General features: G+C 35.9%; 1 protein-coding gene across 1 annotated transcript in view; it reads left to right on the top strand.

The window, feature by feature from the left end:
* Positions 1-20100, top strand: part of DMXL1 (Dmx like 1) — an 87796-nt gene that overhangs the window by 17556 nt on the left and 50140 nt on the right. Inside the window, exons 5-17 of the mRNA XM_030466930.1 lie at positions 172-304; positions 2950-3016; positions 7076-7251; positions 8019-8208; positions 9362-9530; positions 12542-12754; positions 13376-13626; positions 13722-14406; positions 15032-15153; positions 15705-15794; positions 16094-16196; positions 18332-18448; positions 19697-19921. Of these exons, the coding sequence (XP_030322790.1) occupies positions 172-304; positions 2950-3016; positions 7076-7251; positions 8019-8208; positions 9362-9530; positions 12542-12754; positions 13376-13626; positions 13722-14406; positions 15032-15153; positions 15705-15794; positions 16094-16196; positions 18332-18448; positions 19697-19921 (2541 nt within the window). The remainder of the gene's footprint in view (positions 1-171; positions 305-2949; positions 3017-7075; positions 7252-8018; positions 8209-9361; positions 9531-12541; positions 12755-13375; positions 13627-13721; positions 14407-15031; positions 15154-15704; positions 15795-16093; positions 16197-18331; positions 18449-19696; positions 19922-20100) is intronic.

The raw sequence follows: 20100 nt of genomic DNA, 5'->3' as shown, positions 1-20100 counted from the left end.
ACTGCTACTGTAGTAACTTTGCTATAGAAAATGTGTTAAGGTTATATCTGGCATGTTTTCTCTTGCACTTTCAGGTTTGCAAAATTTTTTATCTCTCTATCTAGAAGTCTGTATTTTGCTACTTGTTTTGTAGATATATTGTTGTAGATATATTGTAAATATTTGTTTTAGGCACTCGTCTTTTGACTGGTTCCAGTTGTCTTCAGCTTTGGTCTAATGTTCCTTTGGAAAAACCTTCTGACAATGACAGTACTGAAAGAAGAGATGTTGGACTTGGAGAATGGAGATGTATCTGGCAATGCAAGTAAGACACTTGTTTAAAGACAATGCTTCAATTTAATTGAACACTAGTAAAATACTGAGGGAAGGCTGCTATTGAGGCTGTCCTAGTAGACTTTGTTCTTTTTACAAGATGTAACATGAAAGCTGCACATTTGAAAAGTTCTGTACTTTCAGGACTGATGAAAATAAGCTTCCTTCTATGATATAATGCACTTTTCTTTCTCTCCCCCTTTTCACACATTTTTAACTTTTTATGTGTTTGTTCTGGATAGTTGGAATAGTAATTCAGATGGATGTATTCTGTTTTTTTTTAATCTCTGTATTCTCTTCTTATATGTCCACTGATTTTAATCTTTGTGTCTGTGTTTCAGAAAAGTTTAAGTTTAGTGCTTCAGTTTATAAGTCAACTTACACTGCATTCCTTCCTGCCATAGGAAGACTTTTCTAATACTTGAGCTGCACTGTTCACTTGGGACTAGTGTACTTTATGGAATCCTCCTTAATAAAATCTCCAAAAGTGGCTGGCTGTAGGGACCCACCTGAAATTATTCACTATGAAGGAGCTGGAATTGGTGGGGTAGTTCCTTGAAAAAATCCCTTTTTAATCCCTCAGTTGTTCCTTTTTCTCTGTACTCTCTTTTAACCAAGGATGTGTTGAAAATCCCAAGATCATCCAAGTGCAACTGAAAACATTTCCTGTGAATACAATGAACTTTCTAAATAAAAGAAGTTTAAAACTTTCTCTATTTATTTAAACACCTTTTAACCTTCATCTCTCAACTGACTGAGAGGATTCAGCATGTAGATAGAATGCCATGGATGTGCCCTTAGAAATCTGGGTTTGTGGTAACAGTAGTCAAGATCATACAGATACTGCTTTTCCTCCGACCTTCAGTAGTAGGGTCCTACTAGGACCTACTAAGCTAGTAGGTCCTAGAAGGAGTCAACAGAACTTTGCAGAATAATTTTTAATATCCACAGGAGATGTTCCTGGATGTCTTTGTATTGGCCCTATGTCATGGTTTAATGCTGGCCTGGCAATTAAACTGAGTGACAAATGCTCTCTATTAATCCCCCCTCCCCTCCCTGATAAAGAAAGGAGAGAGAATAAGTGAGAGAGATTTATGGGTTGGAAACTAAACTACACAGCTTTAATGAAACAGTAATGATAAAAAGAAAATATTACTAAATATATACAAATATACAGGAAAATTGATACCGCATTCCTCCTCCTTTCCCCCAATAACTCTCACATCACCACTGAGGCTGCAGGGCAGCCCTGGGAAAGTCCAGGCTGGACTCCTGGGGTCAGCAGCAGCCAGGAGCTGGAGGCAGGAACACACAGATTCAGGCTGGCATGGATCAGGACCTCAGGCAGATGAACAGATGGAATCCTGTCAGGATGCTGAAGCAAACAGGGACAGGTGAAGAAGGGGAAGAAGGAAGGGGTTTGACCCTTGTGGTCCCTCAAATTTATACGGAGTATGACATGTATGGGATGGAATACTCTGTTTGGTCAATTTTGGTCATTTATCTTGCCCACCCCTCCCTGAAAGAGGGCTGCAGGTGTGATCTCTTTACTCCTTTTTCTCCTTCTGGAGGGCAAGCTCTGTTCCTCAGAGCTGAGCAGTGTCCTTGGTTCTGCACATCAGTTTCTAGCAGTAACTATAAACATCCAGTGTTATCAGTCCCAGAAACAGACACTGACTGAGAAACTTGCTGTTAATTTTGGCAAGTGCAGCTACTTAAAAGAAACTTAGCTGAAAGCAAAAGTACAAGACAGAAAATTACTTTTATCCTGGCCCAAACCAGGACACCTTACTAAGAGAATGTTGCTTAGACCTGGGTGGAATTTGACTTTCTTTGGTGCACAGCTTCTGTAATTGGCTTGCTGTTGTTACTGCACACACTAAATGCATCATGCTTTTGTTGACCTGATGGCTAATCCTTTCTGAAAGTTAGGTCTTTGTTATATGTGTCTAAAACTCATTGATGAAAATGTGCATGGTACTTGTGCTGCACAATTTAATTCTTGCATGTTTTTGTCTTTAATAAGCCCGTCACTTTAGGCAATAGGTCAGGTCTTTAAAACCTGTGAAAGAAGCCACATGAAAGTAAAAAACTGAAAGAAAGATTTGTATTTAGGTTTAGATTATTTTTTTTGGCATCTTAAAACAGTGTGACTGTTAATGTAACAGGTACTTTGAGATACTTCTTAGCTACATTTTTTTTTTTTTTGAGGGTGTTTTTTTTTTCTTTTTGAGTTTTTGTTTTCTTGAGTTACCACTGCTGGGAGTATGAGAAGTGGAAGTGTCTTTTAGATAAGCAGGAACATGAGAAATTCAACTTGAAATATGAATCATTGTAGAGGTTGAACATATCTAGATACAGTTTAATCTGTTAGCAGCTGGTTTTCTCTTTATATTTGGGAATATTTGACATCGCAGCACCTCCAGAAATGACTTTTTGGTATTTTTTTTCCTGTTTAACCACAGCCACATGCAGTTAAACACACATGTACCTCCTAGTCTGTGTGGACTTTGTTAAAGCTTGTTTTACATAGTACAATGGATACTTTGATGTAAGAATTAAATCTCTTTTGTGAGCTCAAGGGATAAAAACTTCTGGAGTTCTGAAAAAGTTCTGAACTTTCTATTCATTTCATAGAACTGCCTCTCAAGTTTGGTTAATGAAATTCTCACCAGACGGGGAGTTTTTTGCTACTGCTGGAAAGGTAAGTATATATTTCTAAGTATTGTGTACTGATTCAGATAGACTATTAAAGCAAAGAAGCAAAACAGAACACCTTTTTTTAAAAAAAGGTACTTTTTAATGTAAAATTTATTTTTTTATTTTTATGTATTTCCAGTTATTATTTCCTCTGTGCATCTTTATATTTTGGTATATAAGGCTTTGGGAGTGGGGGACAACAAATATTCACTGCTTACTGTTTTAAAATACTAATTTTTAATCAGTACCAAATTGTAGAACACCAGAAAGAGAGGAGTTTCAGGGAAGGGGGTAGATATGTGGATAAACTCACTAATGGATATCTTTCCAGTGAGGAAATTAATTCAGTGTTTCGCTGTTATTGTGGCACCATTATTCAAAAATAGCACTTTAATATCTTTTTGTGTAAATGTATCTGCATGCCTATTTGGTTATATAGAATTCACATTTCCCTCCAAGGGTGTATTTGAACACAGTTCATGCCAGTGTTTATGTCCAGTCTTACAGATTAATTTGAAGTACTCAGCACTGAATGGTTTATCAGCAAAAGCAATGAAGTCTCTTGGCAAAATATGCAAAACAAATATAAAAAAATCAAATCAAAATGACACATCTTTTTACTTCCTGACACACTTTGTATTTATGCTTCAAAACTTAATTGTTCAGGTTTTGTAAGAGAATAACATCCTAAAATGTCAAAGCAGAGAAAAGTCAAGGATCCATACAAGAATGTATATTACTTGTTAAAGGATGTGAAATAAGTAGTGTTTTCTACAAATAACACTGTTGTCTTTATTTGAGGGAAGAGTCACAGGACATTTGTCAAAAAGCTCTGGTAAGAATATCCAGACCCATTTTGTGAGAATTTGGGGAATTCTCAAAGTAGATTGTGGAAAATAATGTTTTCAGATTACTGTTTTTTTAAAAAAAAAAATATGTAAAACTTAACAGTACAAGCAGTTTCAACACAGATAAACAGATGCAAGTAGACATCAACTTTGTGCTACCAACTAAAGAACCCAACAGCGACTGCAGAATTATTAAGAAGGAAACAAAATGCTAGAATGTAAGGTCAACTCAGTTAATGCTGTTGCTGAGACTAATGAAAAGGTGTGTCACAGAACCCAGAGCAGAATTAACTTGACAGAATGAGTTCCAGATTCAAAAATGAAATACTTGTGCAGTTTGTTCTAGGTTGCATCAGAAGCATGAACATTAATTGCTATCTACGTACAATAAAGATTGGTTAGAACAGTGTTTGATTTACTAGTAGTGTGTGGAACTTTGATGTTGCTGTTTGGATCATAATGTCCCTTAACACATGCTTAAAACACAAAGATTCAAGGATGGTCCAGTTTGCAAATAAAACTTGCATTTAACATGTAGTTGTCATATGTATTTTCGTGATTCATTTCTATGCATTGAGAACAGATGAATAACATTTTTTTAAAGTTGTAGGTGTTTGGTTTCCCTATGCAATTTGCCATTTCAGATCGTTATGCATGTTTAGATGTATGCATCCTTAACTTTTAAGGCATTTGCTGTCTTTAAGGAAGAGACAAAGATGTAACAAATGTGTAAAATCATCTAGATTTCTTTTTCTAGGTAAACTGTATTACAGTTGACTAGTTTCCAGCATGTGAAATGAAATGCTGAGCTTTCTTGATGAGAAACTATACTCCCTGTAATAGTAAAGCAACCAGTTCTCATGTACCATTGCTATTTTGCTTATTTTAGATATCGTATTTTGTCATTCCAGTTTTTGACTGGAATGTCTTATATCCTGTTGAGTTATTTTGCATTAAAATATTTGCATTTGCATTATAATTGTGCTCATGCAAAGCTAAATAGGAAAAATTACTGATTAAGTAGGAAAATCAGCAATGGACTTTTTTTATCATAAATGACTAAATTGATTACCAGCTGTAGAATTTTTAAAACACCTCTTTGTTTCTGTATCTTGTTTCTTTTAATTTTTTTATGAGAAGATGATGGTCAGGAAAAAAACCAACCCTGGATACCCATGATAAGCATACCCAGGTTAATGCAGTATTTCAATACCATTCATACTTAATGCTTAACAGCTTGCAAATCACAGAATCATTCTGATTATGGTTAAGACTTCATTCTTGAGGAATGACCAGCCTTCCTGGACTTTCTTGCCCTTAAGGACTGCCTCCTAATCAACCAGTAGTAAAATAATAACCCCAACCCTAACCCTAACCAGTAACCCTTCCTTCTTTGTTGCTAAATGAATATCCATCTCCACTGAAATGGCAGACTGAAAGACCTTGCCTCAAATATTTCTCTTATCTTTCCTCAAATATTCATGTGCTGGCCTCAGGCTTATTTCTGGCACATTCAGTTTGGTGCCCTCCCCCTTCAAACCTAGTTTAAAGCTCTCTTAATGAGCCCTGCTAGCTCTTGTGCCAGGGTCCTTTTCCCCCTTTCAGACAGGTGTATTCTGTTGCCAGCAGGCCTAGTGTCATGTAAATCAGCCCATGGGGAAAGAACCTGAAGTCCTGCTGGTGACACCAGTCTTGAAGCCAGGTATTGATCTGCTGGCTCTTCCTGTTTGTTCTCATCAGTCCCACAACTGGAGGGATAGAGAGAGCACCACCTGTGTTCCTGATCCCTAGTCCTGATCCATGACCCAGTAGTCCCTGAAGTCTTTTCATTTCTTTTGGACTTCTTGTTGCTCTGTCATCACTGCCTACCTGAAAGATCAATAACAGACAGTAAGCTAAGGATTGTACTAGGGAAGAAAGCTTCCTCTGAACATCTTAACCCTCGCCCCAGGGTGGCAGCAGACTTCCCTAGGAAGTGGATCTCGTCTGCATATTGACCCTTCTGCTCCCTTCGGAAGTGAGTTGCCTTTGACAGTGACCTGCTTTTTTTCTCTACTGGAGTGGTTTTGATGTGGGGTGTAGTCTGACTCAACTTTGGTGCCTTCTCCAAATTAGGTGAACTGTCGTCTTTCTCAGCATTCAGTTCCCCTTGCAAAGCATTGTACCTGTTTTGTAATGACAGCTGGCAAGGTGTGGTAGTTGCTGGGGAGATGAACCTGCAGTGCCTGCTGTGTCAGGCAGGACCTTGCTGCTCTTCGCTATCAACGTCATCCAGGCAAAGGGATTGGGGACTTCCCCTTGCTCTCAGCCACGTCAGCTCATGTGGGTGAAGTGGGAGGGTGAATTGGGGCTCCAGTTGTCTGTCTCTTCCTTGCATTCCCTGATGCTTCTGAATCTACTCACCTCCTCCAGGAGCTTCATCACTAGGCAGAGTTCTTCCACTAGGGCACATCTCCCAGAAGACTGCCTCCTGGTCACACCTGATAATGGTGTGTGAGTAGGGCACGCCCTGCTGCCATATAGCTGGGCAGTAGTGTTATCCCAGGAGAGCAGAGTGTGGGAAGCTGTGTCAGCCCTAGAGTGTGCAGACCTGAGGGATGTCACAGGCTTCTGCTTGCTGGATACTATCATTCCCTAGTTGAGCTTTGGAGCCCTCCCTGCATACACTCCTCTGCTGTACCCTGCTTTGTGTTCACAGTGCAGGTGTCTGTTGCATTGTATTAATTTACATGTTACTTAAAGGCATGAGGATACTAGAACAGTATTTTTCCACTTTATTGTGTATGTGTATATCTAAGAAGAGAAGGTAGATCAGTACTGAGTTTGATTTTTGAGTTGCCATCTTTGGCTTTCGCTTGCATTCCTAATGCTTAATTTTGTGTGTCAGTTTTAGAGGTTTTCCGTCAAAATCCAGTTATTTATATTAACACAAATACCAGTTCAAACCAGTAAAACTTGTATTTTTGTGGTTAAAACTGGCAGCAGGAGCAGCAAAATTCAGGTTATTAATGGCAAGAGAGATGAAAAGAAAACTTAGCTACCACGTTTTTTTAACATCAGGTTTTGAAGTTCTGTTTACTGATCTGGCTTTCTCTCACCAGAAAAATATTTTACTTAGAAGAATAATGAAAACCCAGGAGACATACCCAGAGATAACTGAAATACATCATATTCCAATGCAAAGCATTCTTAATTACTGTTTTTTTTTTCCCTAGGATGATTGTCTTGTGAAAGTATGGTACAATACAGACAGCTGGAGATCAGCCATAACACCACCTGGTGCAAGTCCAGAAAAACAAGCACAAGAAGTTGATTTTTCATTTGTTTATTTGTCTCATCCTCGATCAGTAAACACATTTTCGTGGAGGAAGACCAGTAAATTCATGCCACGGTCAGTACTTATAGTAACCTGAGGTTTGTAAATTGCCCCAAAAATGTCGATCTGTAGTCTTTCCAGCTGTACTGTCAAGAGTCACACAAGTTGTGCAGTTTCCTTCAGTTAATAATTGACTTTGCACACCTAGTATATTTATTGTGTGTGTTTGTATAATTCCTTCACCTAGTTTTTCCTTCTTTAATTCCTTGCTTAGTTTTTAAGTCGTAGCTAGAACTAAATTGTGAACTGACATGAACTGGAAAACCTGATGATCTGAATAGGTTTTTTTCAATACTGTAATTTAGGTTAATAAGATTTTTAAAATAAGTATAACACATTGCATTTGGAAAAATAGTAATTAAGAAAAGTCTATAGTTTTAAATTTGCTGTTGTATTCATGTACATTGGTTTCTTTGTTTTGAATGTCATTTTATAAGTACTATGTAACAATAAGACCTGGTGAATTGAGAACAGTTATCCAGAATTATGATTTTCATCTGAAGGACTTCTAAAAGAAAACCATATTCTGTAAATTGAAATCCGTGGTTTGGTGCTGCACAGCTGCGTAATAAAGTTTGAGGTAATTTATATTCAGGTACCTGAATAGATCTGAAAGTCTTTCATACATAATTTGTTCAAAAACTGTATTTTTAAATTTTTCTTTCCTTAGTATCTTGGTGTAATTTTGAAACTGATAATGGAAAAGTTTTTTCCTGTTGCTTTAGTTTGGTGCTATGTGATGGTAAGCAGCTTCTTTACACATTTCATTTTGTTTTCACTAGTGGTGCTGTCTGCAATGTACTCCTGACCTGCTGCAAGGATAATGTTTGTCGTCTCTGGGCAGAGACTTTGCTACCCAACGACAGTCTATTGTATGGTGGAGGATACAACAATTGGAGTGAATCAGTGAACTTCACAAATAACTTCAAGAGAAATACTTCGAGTAAGGAAAAAGTGCATAATGCTTTAGAGGTAAGAAGTGACATTGAACAGGGATGATAAACACATGTACACACAGTTTTAGACAGGGCTGTAATTAGTTACTCAGACGTGAAATTAAAAATCCTTTATATCATAGATGTGCATTAAGTGTTATGAAAGGGTGAATTTACTTAGCCTTCTTTAGGAAGACTAAGCTGACAGCTGTTCTCTTGAGCTTTCACGTTAGAAGATGCTGTTCTTGCATCACTTCTGCCTATTTTGCTTTGACTGAAGCGAAGTTCTTCACTGTATCAAGTTCAAAGAGCTGGGAACACGATGTTGCACATACTCTTTATACGTTATGTGAGATCCACTACAGATGCTGCCTTAAGATATATTCTGTTACCTCTGAAACTGTGAAACAGCTTTTTCTGCAGCTAGAGAAACTAACAATACAAACAGGTTGGGTAGAGGCTTGAGCAAGTTTTGTGTAGAGTGACTTTGTCTGGTGTGCCTTCCTGTAACAGGATGGTTGGATGATGCTTAAGGTCTCTTCCAACCAAAACTATTCTAGAATAATATGGAGGGAAGATAGCCTTTGTTGCCTTTCTGCTGTAGTTATTAAATAGAGCAGACTGCTTGGAAGTTGGATGCCTAAGGCAAGTGATCCCTACCAGACCTGTTTTGTAATCAATGGGAAGCAGGAGAAAGGTGAAGCATTAGTAGTGTCCTGCAAAGCTGTGCAGAGAGTATTTAGAAATTGTCCTTTTATTCAAATGGAATGATACATTTAGCATGATCATGGTGCTTTCTTAGTATGTGTGGCATAAATGAAAAGTATGACAGGCTGAAAGGCACAACACAGCAAAGAAAATATATTCAAAAGGGAGACTGTTTCTCAGCCTCCAAAATGAGATTATTAATTTTTTGGGGTTTGTTTGTTCAGGATCTTTAAGCATGGTATACATTTCTGAAGCACAGTAGTGTTAGAAGAGCCTTAAATGAATCTGAAAGCACTAGTATTTCTGTACTGCAGACGCAGCCCAAACGGTGTAATTTTTGTAAGAAATTCTGCTGATGCTTTAAAATAGCATTAAAAATTAGCACAAAAAATTAATACGCTAGTATCTGGGAAACCACTTGCAGAAGAAATCTACCTTTTCCTTTTGAAAAGAATTAAAGTTATACCTTATTCTTCATGCAGTTAAGCTTGAGGCACTTTAGACGAGGAAGGAGGAGGTCTGGCGCTGTTGTAGCACATACTGGATATGCTCCGCATCAGCAAGATCCCCATGAAGTTCACAGGAATGTCCCTCTTCATGCAAATGCACTTTGTCACTTCCATATTGCTGCCAGTATCAATCCAGCCACAGGTAAGAAACGTGGTAAAGCCTTGCCACAGGGTGAGTTACAATTTCTGTTAGGTCTTTGCTGTCTTTGTAAGCTTAACTGGCTTAGATGTATTTGTACATTACTTACAGGATCATGCAAAATTACTAGTTTGTTGGTTTCATTTAATGCATGAAAGAACCTTCTCCTACAATAATGAAATTATTTGAATAAATTTCCACCACAGTAATCCTGTCTTTCATTTTTTATCTTTTAGCTGAACTTCACAGTGATATGAGATGCTGTATGATTTTGTTGTATGGATTGTATATGATGTTGGGAGCACACAAATACAAAATTTCCAAACTTCATAAAGAGTACCTGACACTAAGTGTCTGCAGTAACCACACATCCCTGTACTTCTGTCTCAGAACAAAGCAAAACATGCTTTCATCTTGTATTCCATAAACTAATATTTGCCTGCACTCACACAAAACATTGATAGGCATTAAGCAAAAAATCACTGTAGTTACTAAAACTTCTGTCTTCTTAATTATTTGTGTATGGAGAAAATGAAGTCCATGTCTACTCACGGAGAAACTAAACAGAAATGGACTTTTGCTAAGATTTTAGTGCCATGATTTGATTTCCTTTTTTTTTCAACATAATGAGCAAGCTATGAAATCCTTTTCTCAAACTAGTTAAGTTTAGTTTCATAAGTAATAGCCTTAATTTTTTTTTTTGTTCTTTCTGTCTCTTTTCTGAAAGGCCAGTTTTGTTATTTGTTCAGCCAGGGTTAGGTCATATTTGGAACTGTACAGTCTTTGGTGTCTTTATAAAGAACTGTTGGTTTTCACTATTGTTTCTGGACTAAAACTGAAGACACTTTCCCTGCAAGATTACTGTTCGTGTTTTGTTGGTATTGGTTCATGTTTCTTTTAATAGATCTGACTAAAAATGACTTTTCACTTATACATTATACCTAAGTAAGCTTGAGTTACACTTTAAGAAGTCTTTGCAATATTGGTGTGCCCAAAGCAAACTCACAGAATGAGAATACAAATAATACTGAAAATTAAGTCAGCAATTAAAAGATTTTCCTATGTGTCTAACACTTTTAATCTTGTATTCCATCTATGTTGTCTGTATTTTCTATCTTGATACTGTCTCAGTAGTCTAAAGGATGACTGATCTTTAATGTAGAATCTCCGTTTGAAGTAACTTTCAAACCTTGAATCTTAATTTGAGAAAATAGCTGTTTTTCCTCATGGGCAAGTCCTTAAGTACCTCAGCCTAACCAGATTCTCCAAGCAGTCCTTTTAGTGTGCTCTTTTGAATTTAAGCTTAATCTGAAAACGTAATTGTATTTTATTTAATTTAAACCAAATCGGTTTATGATCTCTCACTTGAAAACTTACCGTTATTACATTTTGAGTACTTGATAAAACCCTAGACCACAGGATCTTTATTTTTCATTCACTTCAACTTTTGAAGAAGAACAAATGATTGGGTTTTTAAAAATTTTTATTTTATTGAATTTTCATTCTGTTAATTTTGAAACTCATTTTCTTATGGCGACAAAGTCTTCAGACTTTATACTAGAGTGTTACTTAACCTGGCATTTAGCCTGGATGGAGTTCAGTGAATGGAATAAGCATTACCTTAGCAATATCTTAGGATAAGATTATCTCTAGGCAAATCCAGAAAAGGTTATTGAATTTTTCAGAAAATAGTGAATGTGATATATGAAGCAAATAGAAATTCACTAAGGAATTTTTTCAGAGTTGAGCACCAAGTTAAAATTTATTAGTTTTTAGGTAGGAAAATGGGAAAAAAATTATTTGTTTAGCAATCTTTTGATATATATTTGGAGGGCATTAGATTCATAATCTAATATGAAAAGTCCTAATTCACCTTCATTTTTATGTTTATTGTAGCTGCTTTTTCCAAAGAGAGGTCAACAGAATTCTTCCCTCCAACTTCTGATTTTGCCAAACGTATTATGATATTTTTGTGTTTGACACTACTTGAACCTTTTAGGAAATACAACTCTTTGCTTTTCTTGCCCTCTTTCCTTGGTGCACCCCTCCCCACAACAACATTGCTGAAAGTGTGTCTTTCTTTTGTGTGGTCTCAGCTAATAATTTTCTTAGGCTAGACTGCAGGGTAAGTAGTTCAAAGCCATTTCTGGTGTTATGAGAAAACAATTTGAGTAATAACTATTTTTATCCCAGGGCGTGGAATTTAAGTTATGTAGCATAAATAAGGAACAGAGGGAGACAAAAACATGTATGGAGACTTTTAAGTGGGACTTAAATGCAGGCTGAGCCTTTAACATGTTTTTGTATGGCTCATCAGAGGAAAGTGCAGTAAATCATTTAGCTGCTGTTTAGGCACAATTAATTTAGGCAATGTTTCTCTGATCAGTTCTTGGTTCTGTCACTTTGTGATCAATGCTTTTTTTTTCTTTCTTTTTTTTTTTTTTTTTCTTCTTCCAGCTACATGGGATGGCAAGTAGTGTCACAGGGCAATGTAAAATAATAATGGAATCCATGGTAATCAGAAATCCTGACTTTATGTGATGATGGAGTTACATAGAACATCATCTGGTCACTGTACTAGTTTTTGCTAGTGTAAGCCCTGCCATACATAATCCTTGATTACAGTGTGTATATACTGCAGTGTTCATTGTGATCTAAATATTGGGAAATTATGCTTAAATTATTTGGTTTGTACTGAGCTGTAGTATCAAAAGGCAAGGTAAATAAACCTGTATGGAGAGTATTACATCATGAAGATGTAACAGCTCAGGGCCATAGAGTAATACAAATGTAAACATCCTAAAGAGCCTCCCTATGGAACATCTCTTGTAGTAGCAGTCAAGCAATTTAATACAGAAAGGAGATGTAGTTGGTGAAAGGAATGACAAGTGACAGTACAGTTAGTATAGCTTTTTCATGGTAGGGCTTCTGCTTAAAAATAATTACACTAATTTTTTATTTTTTTTTTACGAGACTACTTGGTTTTAAAAAATGTCAACATGTTTTTCTGATAGATATTCCTCTACTCCCTTCTATCACTTCTCTGAGTCTTGGTGGAAATGAAGAAAAAAGTGGACCTTTTATTGTGCACTGGTTAAATAATAAGGAACTTCATTTTACCTTATCTATGGAAGTATTTTTGCAAACACTTAAAAAGAGTTTTGAACGTCATTCTCCTGAGACTAACACTGAGGAAGCTAATCAGGTGGATGGCAGATCAGAAGACGGTAAGTGTCTTACAGGTTTTATTTTACAAAGTAATTTGTAATGTTCTTTCAGTTGCAGTAAGAGTCAGGCAGTTTGTAAGGATAAAGACAGGTCACAGTAGCATTTTTATGCATTTACTTCCCTGACTCTGGAAATACCTAAGTAGCTTTAAAAAGCTTTTTTATCTTTCAATGATTGTGAGTTATTTATGCTGAAAACTATTGTTTACTTGGGCTGACCTGGATACCTTTGAGTGAAAGTGCTTTGCTGTAAATGTGTTTGAGGAAGAAGGTAAAACCTTAGAATTCACTTCCTTTGTACTTTTAAATGCACACCTGTTTTAACTTTATTATATAAGATAATAGTCACTTAATTTAACTATATAGAGTTTGAAGATGAGTGCTTGCAAAAAAATATAAAATGGGGAAAATAAAAGTATTCAAGATGCAATATATAAGCTGCTTTGGTTTGTTAGTGATTGAGGTCTGCTAAAGGATTTATGCTTAAAACTCATTTTAAATTTGTACTTAGATGAGTGGCTTACAAAGCCCCGAAAGGTGCTGCAATACCTAAACAGTACTTGCTATACGTAGGCTTTTGAATATAATATATATATCTGTATATATCTGTATCCGTTTCAGATGTGGATGGAAATGGAGATGAACAGAAAGGGGTCCAGGAAAAGAAAGAACTGGGTGAAGAGAAAACTCTAAATTCAAGCCTTATTCCTTTATCTTCTGCTATCATTGATCATGAAATTGAATTACTCCTTTCTGAATGGAATAAAAATGCTGACATGCTATTCAGTATACATCCTATGGATGGTTCACTGCTGGTATGGCATGTGGACTGGCTAGATGAATACCAGCCTGGCATGTTTCGCCAGGTGCAGGTACTTTATTTTTAATGTTTTACACATTGTTACTCTGTTGGAAGTATGATGACAAAATAGCATCAATTGTCTTTCTTCCTTTCTTAAAATTCCAGGTGTCCTTTGTCTCAAGAATTCCTGTTGCATTTCCAACGGGTGATGCAAACTCTCTTTGCAGAAGTATAGTGATGTATGCTTGTACCAGAAATGTTGACTTAGCTATTGAGCAAGGCAAACAAAAGCCTCCTGGCCTTACACGATCTGCATCTATGCTTATTTCTTCTGGACACAGTAAATCAACCAACAGTTTAAAACTAAGTATCTTCACACCCAATGTTATGATGATTTCCAAACATGCAGATGGGTCATTGAACCAGTGGCTAGTGAGTTTTGCTGAGGAATCTGCTTTTTCAACTGTACTCAGTATTTCACATAAATCCCGATATTGTGGTCACCGTTTTCATCTTAATGACTTGGCTTGCCACTCAGTATTACCACTGCTGCTTACAACCTCACATCACAATGCTCTGATTTCACCAGATGTTGAGAACACAAAACAGGCAAATGATTCTTTAGAGTCTCAGGAATCACCAGTAAGACTTCAGAGCAGAGGCAATGCAAGCACAACATCCCAGGATCCCAGTGCGGTTTACAGTGAACTTATTCTTTGGAGAGTTGACCCTGTTGGGCCTTTGTCCTTTTCTGGTGGAGTTTCTGAACTTGCTCGGATCAATTCTCTCCATGTTTCAGCTTTCTCTAATGTTGCATGGCTGCCCACACTTATACCCAGCTATTGCCTTGGTGAGTTTTATTTCCTGATTTGTGAAATGTTCTAGATTAAAGGCAGTATAACCTTTTGATACCACACAATAGCTAACGTAGATATACATGTATGTATTGGAAAAAATGTATAGCATGGGTCCTTTATTTAACAACTTTCCAAGAGACTGATACTTGGAAATTGTTTCTTTCTGTGTGAAGAACTGCTGTAGTGTTCTGCTTTGCCTTATGTAAGTGGTATTTTAAGAGCTTATGTATTAAAGCTCTTAAATGCATGTGCATATTCAGAGCACGTAGAACACTTAAAAATGGCCATAGATTTTTTAATGTAATTTGCAAATGGGATTCGCATTCCCATTCTTATACGTTGATTTGGTTGCACAGCACAGCATTAAATTTTACAGTTTTTGCTTGTGTACCAGAATCAACAAAAGAGAATTTTTCTTATGCTATGTTGGTTTTTTTTGTAACTTCAAAATTGCCTCTCACAAAAAAACCCAACAAAACCAACCAACCAAAAAAACCCTCCCCACAAAAAACCAAAACAAAAAATAAAAGAAAACCCCAACCAAAACCAAACAAAACAAAAAAAGGGGCAGTGAGTTTTTTGAATACCTGAGCACTTTTCTCCTTCTTATTTTTCTAGGTGCATATTGTAATTCTCCAAGTGCCTGCTTTGTGGCTAGTGATGGACAGCATTTGAGATTATATCAAGCTGTAATAGATGCCAAGAAGCTTCTTTGTGAGCTCTCCAATCCAGAAATATCTGTAAGTGAAAAGCTGTGTCAGGTTTTGGGAGGCTGGAACTCATTCAGTCACAATATTTTCAGACTTACTGATAACTAAGCTGGTTACTGAGGGTTTCAAATATTATAAAAACTCTTATGGCAAAGCTTTTTAACATTGTAGCCATACTGTATTCCATTTAATCTCAAACTGCATATTGTGCCAGGTCAATAATTGGTTGGGAGGTACCTCTGAAACACTTGCACTGCAAGGAATAGCAGCAGAGCAACTAGCTATGTGTGCATGTTGCCCAGAATAAGGAAGAGTTGAGATGATAATGGAGCTTGGGGAAAGTACAGTAAAGTGCTAAATGTGATGCTTTGTAGATAACTTCACTTTTCAGCTATCAAAACCAATATGGCTCTTGATAAAACTGAGAATGTTACCTGTGTCCTTGGTGGATTTTAGCCGGTATATACTCAGTGCCTTAGTTAGCATTTGCTTCGTAATAGTGCACCTACCTAGTAGGCTGTGCCATAGAATGGTGGTAACTAACAAAACTGAGGACCATCCCTCTGACTCTTTTTAAACAGAAATATGTTGGTGAAGTTTTTAACATCGTAAGTCAGCAATCTACTGCTCGCCCAGGATGTATCATTGAACTGGATGCTATCACAGAGCTTGTAAGATCTTTTTCTGTACTCATTGTATAAAATGTATTAATAGTATCATCTAAACATGTCGCTCTTTGTCAGATAAAAGTGAGGTACTTAAAGACTGATTTTGACATATGGTAGTACTTTTGGTTTGGTAGTTCTTGTAAATATAGAATGAGAGTAACAAAGGGGCATTTTCTTGGGAAATGTTTCATTGGTGTATAACTTATCAAGTTAAAAGCTAGCATATTAGCAATCTTAAACAATACATTCCAAATGTGTTTGCGTGTTGTGTTTTGTTTTTTGTTTTTTTTTTACTTTCTTAGCATGGCAGGAAAACACAATTATTCCATGTTTTTCAAGAAGATTTCATTTTGAATAACCAGGAGAAAGAAGTACCTGAAAAGAAGAAAAATTTGTCAGAATCCGGTAAAGAATTCTGTTTTTGTAGAATATGGAAGACAAAATAGTACACTTCTCATTCCACAGAGGAAAAACATGTTTTATAGCTTTTAGCATTTTAAGGTCAAATACCATACTTCAAGATTTTTATATACCAAAGAAGAAAATCTAGTCTTGTGAAACTCATGGGTGTTTCACTTGCTTTAAAAGTAGTGTGCAACCAAATTTTAGATGAAGTAGTTTTAAGTCATAAGAGGCCCACTATCTACTTTGTTAAGCATTTGTTAAGCATTCCATTGTTGATGCCTTTTTTACATGAGAGGCTTTTTACATGAGAGGCTTTTTACATGAGAGGGTTTTAAATGTAGAGCCTGTAGCTGTAAGATATGACATGGGCAAAGCTTATTGCATCCTTTTTATGATGGGTGTTCATCCTTTAGGTCAGCTAAATACTGCTCCTTAAGTCTTGTGTGGTACTGCTGATGATGGGCCAAACAAATCCTGCAAAATACGGCTATGAAATACAATACTGTTACTATGCTACAACTTCACATTGGGGCAGATCTGACTTGCTTTGGAATAAATGATCAATTTTCCTTGGTGGACTGTCAGTGATTGTGTTTATATAGACATCTCTATTTTGTTCTGTTCCGTTCGAATAAAATCATGTGGGGAGAAAGAGCCAGCGTAAAGTTTGTGGTACCAAGTTATCTGTGGTAGTGAAGTGAATGCTGGGGAAAAAAAGGAAGCAAAGTGTGAAACAGTTTTGCATAATAACTTGGTACACAAATTTTTTTGTTGTTGGAAGAAAAGGGAGCCATCTAGGGAAATATTACCTGAGTTGTATAAACATGGTGATTAATTCTGAATTAGCTGTTTCTAGTTGAGAAAGAGATTTGGAATAATGGAAATAACATATGACAATGTCAATCCAACTCTCAGTAGAGGTCAAAAAATGCAAGTGGATTGTTGAAAATCAGGAATATAGAGAATAAAATAGAGAATAAAAGTAATACAGCATAAAATAGTTGTACATTTGCATCTTGACTTTAATATACATGAAGGGCTTTAAAAGAAACATGGAAGCTATTTGATCTTAGAAAAGAGCTGTTGAAGTTCTGTATGATTTGCTGCTATGTTAGAAATTAGGGTAATCAGACCCTTTGAAAAATTGTAAACTTGAAGCCTGTAATTCACATACATTCTAAATTGGAAATATTTTCTAGTACCTTAAAGGTCTTTAGTTTTTAAAAAAACTCACTCCTTCCTCTTTAATAAATATGAAAATATTTAGCTCGTCATCTTTAAAAAAAAAAAAGGAAAACATTTTTCTACAATATCTTAAGCAACCCAGTGTCAAAAACACAGGGCCACAGGGCAAATACAGCATATTCTTAATGATGTTTTGTGGATGGGTCTAAAGATGAGTCAGAGCAGTCATGAAGGAAAGATAAACACTAAACTATCTGTTCCTTCTGGGTCTGAATGGGTTTACTTTGCTGCTGCAGAAGGAGAATGGCTGGGTGCACCCTACAGAAATGTGCTCCTACTGATACTAGAACTCATGTTGTCTTTTCTTAATATGAAATTACAGCAAATAATTTTGTAAGAAGCAGCATTATATTTCTTGTACATTCCAGATTATAGAGTCAATATTGCTGGGTTGTGAGCCATAAGGCTGTCCATTAGACCAGGATGTGACTTTCCAAAGTGTTGACATGGCATTTCTTCTCCAGATTAAATTTGTGTACTTATCCCTTAAAGGTTAAACCTCTGTCTAGTTCACTGTTTTAATTGTTACACTTGCCAGTAACATACAGTTAAGAAAGTGTGAGAGATAAGCATATGCAAGGCAAAGGTGTAGAGCTGAGAGTACATTCTGAGATTTAGACTCGGCAAATTCAGCCAAATATGTTGTCCTCTCTAGAGAAAAACAGACAGTTCTTCATGTACATATATATATATATATATATATGTATAAGTATAGTGGCTATTGCTTCTGATAATAAGAAAACTGACATAACAAGTGTTGGGTATAATTAGAGTGTTGCAATTGGGTATTAGTTAATGATAGCTTAATGTGACTATTTGCCAGTCAGCAATATTTAGTTCTACTTTCAGGTGAATAACCCCTAAGATCTTCCTGTTTTGAATTTCATCAGGAGACCAGCAGAATGGATTCTCTGAAAAATTCTACTTAATAGTAGTAGAGTATACTCAAAACCACTCATTACTACATATGTGGCATCTACATTTGAAGTCAATTCCTGTTTCAGTAGGTAAGCCCTCTTTCTTGTAGTTTTCTGTTTAAAAAAAGAAAAAAAGTCCCTGTCTTGTGAATACATCTGCTGTTCAGGGTATTCTAAAATGTATTTCAGTTTTTTTTTTTTTAAAATCTGCAGACCTTAGATTACAAGCTTTCATCACAGCCCGTTTGTTCTTGATTACTACATAATCTTCAGAACGCTGAAACTTTTGAGTTCAGCCTGACCCTGAAGTGTAATATATATTGTGCATTCTAATGGTAAATATATTTATCTGGTTTTAATACAGCCTAACAGACCAGATGGTTTTGCTTTTCAGAAGTTTTTGCTCTGCAATTTTTGAATTTACACATGAATTCTAAGTCGGACTAGTTTTAAATATGTATATAACAGAAATAAAATTACAATTATGAACAATTTCTATGTTCTGAAATCTGCCGGTTCTCCTTAAGAATACCAAACTACCACAAAAAATTATAAAACTTTAAAGTAAGATAACATAACTTCAGTAGTTTTCTATTAACATTCAAAGACCAAGAAAACATACATCTGTTGTTCACCACATATCAGGGGAATCAATTATAATAATTTAAAACAAATAGGTATTTGCCTTGTTATTGCTTTCAAAGACAGAATTTCTTCAGTGGTTTTAAATATTGTTACAATTAATTTATAAGTTGGTGAGAAAGCTAAAGATAGAATTTTTCTAATCTATTTAAATTACAAAAACTTTGCTAATAATGCTTTTCCACCAACCTATTGCCTATTTTCGTGTTCCAAATTAACTTAATTCATTCTTCCAGCTGCTGAGTTTTATTAAAAATAAAAAAACGTGGTGATGTATTCAAATCACAATCTCCAAGATGCTACACTTTAGAAAAAAAGATTAGCAAATTTTCTTCTGAAAAATGCCTTTTCCTCATTTGCAGGGTAAGACATAAAGGTAGATACAGGTATTTTGTGCTTAATGAAGTATTAATTTGTGTGGATAACCATATCTGTCATCTGTAGTTTTAGTGTTTCTGGTTACAGTTTGACTGCTTCAAGTCTAAGTTTAATGTTAGAGCTTCTTAGTAGTTTAATCTGAGGTGTGCTAGCATTTCTCTATAAATTTGGATGAAGAAATTAATGTCATTAAAATAATAGTAAAATTTTAAGGGGTTTTTTTTCTGTCTTTTTTTGACCTTTTAAGGTGAGAAAAAATACTTCTTAGACTAAAAGAAATCACTGACTTTTTCAAATTAATAATGCAAACTTTTTTAGATGAAAAAGTAGTTTCAAACCCACCTGAAGCCACAGCACAGGCAGAAGAATTGTACTCTTCACCAGATCCAGAGAAGATTCAGTCACCTTTCACTCAGAAGTATCAAGCCTGTAGAGCAAACCTTCAGAGCACCAGCTGGCTTACTCTGTCTTCCAAAATGGTGTATAGTCAACAGCTGAATTTGCCAGAAGGAGTAGAGATAATTAGTGTAAAGCCATCAGCAGGTTTGTAATTTTTCTTAAAGAATAAAATAAGGGATCCTTGCCTTTCTGTCTCTGATCTTAAAATATAAACAAAATAAGATTGGTAAGTTTCATATTTCTTGTTAAAATTAAAATGCTTGTGGGTGGATCCAAAAGATTTGCTAAATCTTGTTCTGACTTTATACCTCGATCGTGGAACC

This window comes from Calypte anna, chromosome Z, assembly GCF_003957555.1.
Source record: "Calypte anna isolate BGI_N300 chromosome Z, bCalAnn1_v1.p, whole genome shotgun sequence".
In the NCBI taxonomy this organism is placed as follows: Eukaryota; Metazoa; Chordata; class Aves; order Apodiformes; family Trochilidae; genus Calypte; species Calypte anna.
Note: the sequence above shows the minus strand (reverse complement) of the source record. Positions and strands in the feature narration are given on the sequence as shown.